The sequence below is a fragment of the Athene cunicularia genome (genome assembly GCF_003259725.1).
Source record: "Athene cunicularia isolate RWA chromosome 1 unlocalized genomic scaffold, athCun1 chr1_part2, whole genome shotgun sequence".
Taxonomy (NCBI): Eukaryota; Metazoa; Chordata; class Aves; order Strigiformes; family Strigidae; genus Athene; species Athene cunicularia.
The window spans coordinates 12430839-12440528 of record NW_020799092.1 but is presented as its reverse complement, the minus strand read 5'-3'; the positions used below and the strand labels follow the sequence as shown (position 1 = coordinate 12440528).

Below are 9690 nucleotides of genomic sequence, written 5' to 3'. Positions count from 1 at the left end.
AGGATGGAGGAGCTGAGTTTGGTTTAGTTGAAGCTATTAGAAGCTTCCCTGCAAAACTGAGTTCTTTTTTCCCTTTTTTTTTTTCCTCCCCTGCTTTCTGTGTGGCATCAAGCAGTTTGTTTGAACCAAAGTCTCCTGCTGGTCAGTGCTTTTATATTTGTCTGGTGTGCCCAAGCTGAAATTCTGATTTCCAGGAATGCTGAACACTGATATGCTTTGAAGCACATGTTCCCTAAAAAGATCAGCTCCTTGAAGAGGATGTGTATTAATACTGAGGTCTGTATTGCTCTTCAAGAAGAAGGAATACTGGCCTTGAGATCATGGCAACATCGAGGTGGCATACCCAATTATCTTCAGCTATTTTAACAATGAGCAATGCAGAAGCACATGAGGAATCACTGTGCCTAGCATCACCTGGGCAGCACTGCCATTCAGCTTCTGTGAGAATCGCAGTGCAACTGGTCCCTTGTTCACCACCTTGCTCCCTGTCGGGAAGGTAGGCTCCTTGGGGAGGATACGGGATGTGTGCCCAGCGCTCCTGTGTGTGTGCAAGGCGAGGCTTAGCCAGCTTGGTCTAATTTGTGGCATTTCCAGGAGCTTCACTTTTGCCATTCTCTCCTCTAGTAAAATTCATGTTTGAACAATAGAGCTATTCCTGTTTCTGAGCTGGGAGATGTTTGCACTTGGAGATTCATGATGATCTCGCTTATTGGCAGCTTCATCTCTATAGTGGCACAACTGGGCACAGAGGCTCTTCACAGTTGGCATAAAAACTGAACTGGTCTAGTTGTAAACAAGATGGGAAAATCATGGGCCTGGCTTGATTCCCAGACCAACAATGTGTTTCCCTAACAGAGGCTCCAGTAGCTCTCTTTTGTTTTCATTTCTAACCATGCCGAACCTGTGCATGTGGTTTGAGGTTTGTCTTAGGGCTGGCTGGAGCCGAGCTCCCCTAAACTGAAGAATTTGTTCCCTGCAGCTGACGCCAGGCTGTGGGGTCGGCCTGGAGCCGCTGATGGGGCAGAGACAGGCTGGGACAGCTCCCCACCGCTTGCAACAGGAGTAGCTGGGACCAGGGGGGTGTCAGCTGCTACTGGAAGAAGTGGGAAGCCGTCCTTCCTGGGAGGGAGCAGCCGCTGCCACCACCTCCCTGCCTGCTTTTGGCTGTAGCCAGCCCAGAGCTCTGCCCTGGCTCTGGCCCAGCTTCCCTGTCTCACTGCCCGCAGGAGCAGCCAGGCTGGCTTTGCTGCCTTTGCCAGGGAGCCTCCTGCCAGTTTTGAAAGCGATACTGTGTTCCTCAGAGCCGGGCAGGAGGGGGGTGACATCAGGCTTCAGCTCCTGCTGCTGGAGGGGCCAGCTGCGTGGCTCTGAAGAAGGCTGAAATTTAGACGAATTGATGTGGGGGCTTCTCTAGCACCTCCCTGTCACCTTCTGTGCTACCTGTGAGAAGCCAGGCCCTGGTGTGACAGTGGCCTCTGGGAAGGCCAGCAGCCTCCTGCCACTGTCCCCACAGCCTGTCCTTGAGAAGGGCCGAGGAGGCACCTTTGCACATCCCTGTGCACCGCAGGCGCTGCTCCTCCTAATGCCGCGGGAAGGACAGTGGAGGCTGTTTGGCCCCAGAGGAGCCTAACAGGAGTGTAAAGACAGGGCTTGGTGCACAGCCCTCTCCTGCCGCCAGTGGGGGCCTGTCTGGGCAAAGGTAGTGTGACAGGGCTCCCAAAATTGGAGGCAGCAGCGGCAAGCAAAGCAGGAAGAGCTGATGAAATTTTCTGCAGGGAGGGCCCATGAGGTATTTACTGAAGAAACGTGCTTGGTGGCATTTTCGTGGGGCTATTACAGTTTGCGTCATGTGTCAGTGACAAGCTGCGTTGCTGCAGCTGATGTCATGGGAGGTAATGACAGCGGTGTTTGCTGACAAAGGCTCCTTGCAAGTGCAGGCAGAGGTGGTGTAAGAGAACCTGCAGTTTGGGCAGGGCGGAGGCCCCGGGGAACAACCTGTGCCAAGGTATGGGGAGCTCCCCTGTGTCCAGGGGGGGTGGGAGCAGCAACCCCTTCCAGTGATGGTCCAGTTGGTGATGGAGTTGTTAAGTTCATGGGAGTTGGATGCTCCTTCCCCGCTTGCTTTTGAAAACTTGCATTGTGCAAAAGTGCGTGCTGCATTTGGCTGCCCTCAGTCTCCCTCCCCTGCAAGCAGAGGCTTGGGAGAGCCCAGGATTTCTGTGCTAAAGTACCATTGGGCTTTATCAACAGAAAAAAGCATCCTGGAAAATATTCTGAGGAGCACAAGTCTGAGAGGCACACATAAACCTGAGCAAGACTGTGGTACTGGTCCTTGGCAGAAAAGGCCACCCCCACCACCTCCTTAACCCACTTGGAGCATGCAGCTCCTTGCTGCAGCTGCTGCCATCCCTAGCCTGGAATGTGCCAGGCTCTTGGTAAGTATAAACCAACTCAGGCCAGCCTGCTGAAGAGCTGCTGCTTTTGTGCCCACTCCCAAATGCAAACAGCTGCTGTAAATCTTGGACTCATTTTCCTGTTTTGTAGGATGAAGTCATCTCTGTCTGGCCATACTCGAAGGTCTAGTCATCCATCTGCTCTGTCCCAAGGCATGAGTCAAGGAAGGGCAGGTGTATGTGACACTGTTCAAGGTGTGTGTCCCTGCCTGCAGCTTGGACACCCTCAGTGACCCCCACAGCACTTGGAGGGGTCCAGGATTACCTCAGCCAGCAGTGGCATGTTTCTGAAGCCTGTAAGGAGTATAACACAGAGATTTCAGGTCCCTTCCCAGCTCTCTCTCCACCTGCCTGGGAGGAAAACGACTGCAGATTTAAGACTCATGAAGCCCCTGATTTATGCAGCAGTCAGATGTGGCCGGGAGGGTCTGATGGACACCCCTCACTGCAGAGCACTGCTTGTGACTTTTCTCCCATTGAGTCTTGTCTTAACAGAATAAACCCTCATGCCTACAGCTTGTGTGCTTATGGAGGTGGACATGATCCTGCAAGAGGTAAAGCTGTGATTTATAATGCTGTATCAGGATGGCAGCAGGATGCTGCTCAGCTGGAAGTGAGAGATGGCTCCTCTCACAGCTGCTCCACTGCTGTTCGGATCCTCTGGCATCAGATCCCCATTTGCTTTTGCTGACCTATTTTCATCTGCTGTGCCCAGCCATGGCTGAAGAAGTTGGGAGCTAGAGCAGCTGCTCTTCTGGGAATTTTTCTCTTGTTGTAGGGCCATGAACAAGCCAGGCAAGTAGAGCACTTAGTGGAATTTGCTTAACCCCATGTTGGAGACCAGAAACATGTAGATGTGCTTGGGATCTGTTTTGCTGGGAAAAAAAAAGCCAGACATTTGCCTTCCAAAGCTAAAACAATACCTAGATGCACCTCATCCCACTGTGGATCAGCAGCACTGTGGGAAGAAAAGAGCTGTGTTTGCCTCCTAGTAAGAAGCTAAGACAGACCTCATGTACAGAAACAGGAGCTTCAGTAGCAAAACTGGGTGCTGCAGTATGTGTGTGCTGCCTCCCCTGGGGAGCACCAGCATGGCCCCCGGGACCCGATGTGGCCAAGCACACACACCCGGGTTTTGAGGGCAGTGGTGTGGGGAAGTTCCCCTCTTCCTTGTTCTCCGCAGCAAGTAAGAGAGTGGGTCTATAAATCACACTCCCTCCCTGGGCAGCAAGGAGTGCTTTCAGAGGGGTGCCTGGCACTGCCCAAATGCTGCTGCTGGAGCTTCCCAGGGACCCTGGGGTCTCCTTCATCCTCTCGCACAGGACCTGGGCGAGGAGGGATGCATAGGACATCCCTATCAAACACTGAGTGCAAGTGCGGGGGCACAGTGGGAGCAGGCGATGCAACCCAGTGAGGGGTATAAGGAGACCTCTTCCCCCATGGCCCTGCAGCCAGAGGCTGGGGAGCTGTGTTGCAGGAGTGGGGCAACCCCAGAGTGGCCCCAGCTCAGGTAGTGGTGGGGTCTGCGGAGTCATGCCTCACCCTCATCCCCTCCCAGGAGCCACTCTCCTCTGGAGACACACCAGAGCATCTCCTGACTTAGTCATCACCCAGTTTCATCCCTTAAGCCCCAGCTCAAGCCCTGCAGCATGGGTGGGAGGGGACCTATTTGCTGTGGGGAACTCAGGGTGGGGGGCTGGTGAGCACTGGAGGCAGCAGCATGGGCTCACAGGTTGGGATGCCATCTGCGGGACTAAGGCGGCACGGGCTGAGGTGAATGCTTGGTGTGTGCTGCCAGCCCTGGCAGAGCCCAAGCTGAATGGGCCAGCTGTACCCAAAGCCTGGCTCTTGCTGCCTGGCAGGTGCCTGGGGAAGCCCTGGCAGCTCCAGCAGCAACTCCTCTTGCTTTAGCCGGCTGCACCCCAGCACCGGCTGCTTGGAGGGAGACATCCATCCTCCTGCTGCTCACTGCAGCTGCTCGATGCTGTGGCATGCAAACAGTGTGAGTGACGCCACAGCCCTGTTCCCAGTGTGTGCTTGGGTTTTAAGTTAGGGCAAACCTTCCCTCTTACTTTTTGATTTAAGAAATAATCCAGTTCTCACTCCCGTCTTATTCCCTCCAGTGGCAACCTATGCACAAACTTGCTGAGTCGACTAAGCCAGATAAAACTTTGTCTTCACTCTCTCAGTGCAAGTCTCTTCACGGGCCCATGTTTATTGTAGATTAATGCACCCAAAATCAAACATGGTTCATATGTAGAAGAGGAATGTGTATTTATATCTTTTTTAAGCTGAGTGGAGATAGGACTGCTAATCCTTTCTGACAGGGCGGTCACCCTTGAGAGTGGTGCCCCAGGCCGGCAGGCACTGAGGGGCTGGGGGAGCTGTTCCAGGCAGCAGGGGATGCCCTGAGCTGGTGGCTCCTCTGTCTGCAAGCAGCTCCTGACTTCTCGGCCTTGACAGCAGGCCCTTTTCCCTCTGCACTGCCTTCATCTTCCTCAGCTGCTTTTGGCTCTGATAAGGTCACTGCATCTGAAGCCTGGAAACCATCTCTACCTCCAGATTTACTTCATTCTACTTCCACAGCCAGAGCTGTAACGTCCTCAAATGTCCCCACCAGGACCTGGTTGTGGCTGGTACTGTCCCCTTAGGGTTGGGTGGTGCTGGGGGTAAGAGGAGCACCATCCATACTGATGCTGTGATGTGTTTGTGGTCCTGTGGGGAAGAGGAAAGCCCTTTCCCATAAAACTGCTCTTTGCAGCAGCTGCATGTGGGTCCAACCCTGGTGGTGGCGGCTGCCGAGCAGGTGGCTTGGTGGGCTCGGTGAGGAGCTCCGCAGTGCCTCACAGCCAGCAAATGTGGAGGGCAGCGTTGTGGGCAGCACTGCTTGTCAGGCAGCGAGCAAGGAGGGTGGAGGTGCTTCCCCTGCAGGAGGTGGCAGCTCCGTGTGACAAGCCACAAAAGTCCTCAAGTGGCCAGAGGGGTGCAGGGGGCTTCCTTGCTGGCCTGCTCCCTTGGTGACACCACGGTGTACCCGCGGGGGCCAGGGTGGCTACAGATGGGGGCAGTGCAGAGCTCAAAGTGAGACCCTATTTCTGTCTGTAGCCATTGGCTGTGGCATCCCTGCCCCCGCACATACCCTGCTGGTGCAGGGACCCCCACCCTACCTCACAGAGCTGGCTGGTTCAAAGGCTCCACTGCACAGCCAGAGGTTATTCTTCCCGAGCTCCAGTAAAAACAGCGGTGCAGCGACCAGGAGCACTTCTTGGCATGCCCATGAGTTGCTGGCACATGTCTGATGGCCAAGCCTCCACATCTGCATTTGCAGTTCCTCCACCCACACCCCATCCCCATGGGTTCAGTGGGGAGCAGCATTTCAGAGAGGTAGTGCAGGACTGCAATTAGCACCAAACATGACATGCTGAAGCTTAAGTATCTATTTAAAATATGCCATATATTTGTTTTTAACGAGATGGTATGGAGCAGTTCATACAAAAAAAAAAAAAAAAAAGAAATGGATGCTCCCCACCTACTGTCTGTAAAGCTGTGTGAGAAATGGCCCATGCCCACCAGCCGGGAATGCCAGGCTCACAGTATGGGGCTGCTCGCTCTTGGGACAACCAAGGGCAGCTGCAATGAGCAGGGCTGTGCTGCTCCAAGGGGAAGGGTGCCCGTTTCTTAGCTGTTTCTGCAGTGAAACTAGCAGGCACCAGTAAACATACCCCCTCTTTTGGTGGGTCACAGATAACCCCTTCCCAGAGGTAAATCCACATCTAGATGAGAATCTGGATGCTGTGCTAGCAGTACTAGGAGGGGTCTCCTCGGCAGAGCTGGTGTAGCTGCAGCTAACTAGTCAAGCTGTGCTACTTCCCATTGTCAGTTGTGTGTTTAGTGCAGTTCAGGTTAGGTGCCATGTCCTACCACTGGGGTCCTGGTCGGGGACCACCCCCCAAGACCAGGAGATGCTGCCTCCCTGCTGGGAAGCACTATGGGCCCTGTTCCTGCAGGGCTGTGCCTGGGCTGCTCCACATCTGGCTGCTCAAAATCCTGGCAGCTCCCACTGAGGGACAGGCAGACAGTGTCCCCTGCCACCCCTGCTCTCCTAAGGCCAGATTTGCCCCACCAAGCCCTCTGCCTCATGGGGCCAACTACCCCAAAGTGGCTCCGTGGGATGCAGGGTGATGCTGAAATGCCAGCCGTGCCAACAACATCAGCTGTCCTGGCTGTGAGCCAATGGCCAGCAGGAGCAGCTCAATAGGGAGCATGGTGGGAACGACCCTGTTGGTCCTCGCACAGGCCTTTTGCTGTGGGCTTTTGAGGAGGGAGCAGCTTCCACCGTTGACACCATGCTGAACCTCATGGTGAAGGATGCAGGATGTGCTGTGCCACATTGCTAACACCCTGTTTCCCCAGGGAGTCACAGAGGGCTTCCCAGAAGGGCCTGTGCCCCCATCTCCTCCCTTCCCGCCGCTCTGGCCAGCAGCAGCCCCATCCTCCCGGGTGTCTGCCTCATAAGGTGCATTGCAGGCAGCATCATTGTTGCAGGCAGCATCACTGCAGGAGCAGTGCCAGGGGCAGGAGGAGCAGCGTCGGTGAGATGGAGACCTCGGCAGTGCCACCACAGTCTTGGGCATTTTCCTGGGAGATGGGAGAGAGGGCATCAGCTTGCTTATCACCAGGGTGGCTGCTGGCAGAGGGAAGGGGGCCCATTCCTCACCTTTGGAAGGGGGAGCAATGCCTGTGGCTGAAAGGAAGGATCACTGGGGGCAAAAGACGGGGCTGGTTTGATAACTATGGGCCATTGTGGCCACCTGCAAGCTGGGAAGCCGCTCACCTTCTCAGCTTCCCCCTGCACCCTGAAACTGATCCCTCAGCCTTGGAGACTGTAGCAGGATCAGCTCCTGCCTGCACCTCCCTCCTGCAGCTCCTTCCAGCGTCCCCTGTGCATGAGTGGGTCACTGTGCCTGCTCCTGGCCCCATGGGGCAGGGACAGACAGCTGGGCTGCCTTGCACCCTGTGTGAAGGTGCCTGCCCGGCAGGCAGGAGAGCTGTGTGGATGCACTAAGCCCAGGTTGCAAGGGCTGGTTACAAGAATCTGGGCTCTTCCAGCAGGTGAACCCCCCGAAGAAGCCCAGCAACGTGATGTCTGAGCTCAAGCCCTTCCCAGGTGTCACTAGCGTGACAGGAAGCCTCCTGGGGAGTCACACGCTGTGTCTGGGTCCAGCCAGCGGCATGGGCACGTGATACACACAACACAGGGGAGCAAGAGGAGACACGTGCACGGGGGTACAGGCATGCCCAGGGTGAAACCCATCCACGTGCACTCCCTTCCTCCCGTGCTGCCCCAGGGTACCTCAGGGTGAAACGCATGGCACGTGTCTGGCCGCCGCCTCAGCTTCTGGGAGCGCATCCGTTCACACTTCACTGAAGTGTTATGTGCGAGGATGTTAAGGTCAGTGGCAGCGGCAGGCAGGAAAAAGGGGAATGAGCACTGTGCAAACCCATGGGGCCCTGATGCAAGTTTTCTTGGTGTTACTGCACAACCTGGGAGACAGAGTGGGTAGGATGAGGGAAGGGCAGGTCCCCCTGCATGGGCTGGAGACATTGCCAATCCCTGCAAGATGTGAAGGAATCACAGACAGCTGAAAGTGGCCAAAATGCCTGGAGACAGCTTAGCTTAACAGTGACAAGCTGCATCATGTCACTGCCCTTACGAAGAGCAAGGGATGAGGACCCAGCAGGAATGAATTACAGAAGCGCCTGGGAGCAGTGCCCAGCTGCAGCCACCCCACCACTGAGCCTTTCATCTGGCCTGTCCCACCCTCACTCTCATACACATCTCACAGCCTGGATTCCTCTTAGGGAGCTGGAAGGCAGAACCATTACCTCCTCTCCACCACACCACAACTCTACCTGCTCCATGTCTCACTCTCCAGCTGTCCCACAAGTCAGGCTGTGCCCTCCACCCCCATGGCAATTGCCCTGGGAGCATGTTTTCCACCCTAGCAAAAATGGAGAGGAAGGGGCCCGTGGAGCTGTGTGTCCCTGCTGTTCATGGAAGGATATATTTGACCTCTTTCACATCCAGCAGGACGGGTGGGAAGAAGCTGCAGTCACAGGTGGCATCTGTGATGAGGAGCAGCAGGTTACTGCTGGCAATCTGCTGCACTACAAACATCCTGCAAGAAAAGAGTGGGTGGGAGAAAGCACATCCTTCTTGCTGCAGTGCCAGAGCAGCAGCCCCAGCATCACCTGGCCCACAGCAAAAAAAATCCAACAAAACCAGAGATCATCAGAAATGGAGTGCCAGCAGAAAGCAGGCGAGGAGCTGTATGCATGAAGGAGGTGACGTTAGCACACCTTTTTGGCCTCAGGAAGCTCCAAAGTGGCTCAGATTTACAACTCCATGCTAGGCACAAAAGCCAAAATCAAACCTAAAACCCAACCAAACAAAATACCAACCAACAAACAAAACCCAACACAAGCCCTCCCCAAAAGGCTCAGCATGTCACAGCAGCTGACACCTGAGAAGGCCTGATTTCATCCAGAGGTGTGCCAGTGTCCATTCAACATATATTTATGCATATGCTTATACAGTGAAAGGAAGTACGCACTATGTGGTCCTGCAAGAAGCAGAGTTTTGCTAAATTTTATGTTACTGGAGTGAGAAAAGGAGGATCCCAGTAGCATTGCACGTTATGTGCAATGTGCAACTGGTGCTTGGTCTTGCCTACTGCCACAAAAAGATGCAGCTTCAGTTTGCAGCCACAATTTTGCCTGCCCCTTCACCTCCCTGTCAGGCAAGCAGACTATGGAAAAGGGCTGGTGGTGAGCACAGGCACCTGCCAGCTGGGATGTCCTTAGTTGTAAGCGTTTGCCTGAGGACATGCACGTGTGGGCTTGTGGCAGCGCTGCTGCCTGGTTGTGCAGGCGGCGGAAGGCTTGTGTGGGCAGAGCGGGATGAGGGCAGGCATGTGTTTCAGCTGCGTGCAGGGTTTTGTGTGTGAGTGTGTGTGCCACGCATCTGCACAGGCAGCTCAGACATGTCTCTGCGCTTACAAGGCTGCATGTGCCTGTGACTGTGGACTTGCACACCGGCACGTGCACACAGGCACCCCTGGGCAAGCACAGGGAGTGGCAGGGGGGGTGCGTGTCCAAGTGTACGCATGCCGGTGTCACCGCAAGGTGCATTATGTCTGGGCATCTCACCAGCCTGCGTCACACCCCACCCCCCCAC

General features: G+C 55.1%; 1 protein-coding gene across 7 annotated transcripts in view; it reads right to left on the bottom strand.

The window, feature by feature from the left end:
* Window positions 1-4665: 4665 nt before the first annotated feature.
* The window catches only part of CACNA2D4 (calcium voltage-gated channel auxiliary subunit alpha2delta 4), a 130450-nt gene continuing 125425 nt past the window's right edge, over window positions 4666-9690 (bottom strand). For 5 of the 7 annotated variants that reach the window (XM_026868370.1, XM_026868372.1, XM_026868371.1 and 2 more), the window contains 3 exons: window positions 8520-8632; window positions 7807-7889; window positions 4667-7091 (listed from right to left, as the gene is read on the bottom strand). In XM_026868370.1, the coding sequence (XP_026724171.1) occupies window positions 7005-7091; window positions 7807-7889; window positions 8520-8632 (283 nt within the window). In that variant the 3' untranslated portion in view covers window positions 4667-7004. Of the gene's footprint in view, window positions 7092-7806; window positions 7890-8519; window positions 8633-9690 lie in introns of all 7 variants that reach the window. The other 2 variants (XM_026868373.1, XM_026868376.1) reach the window with 1 other exon arrangement.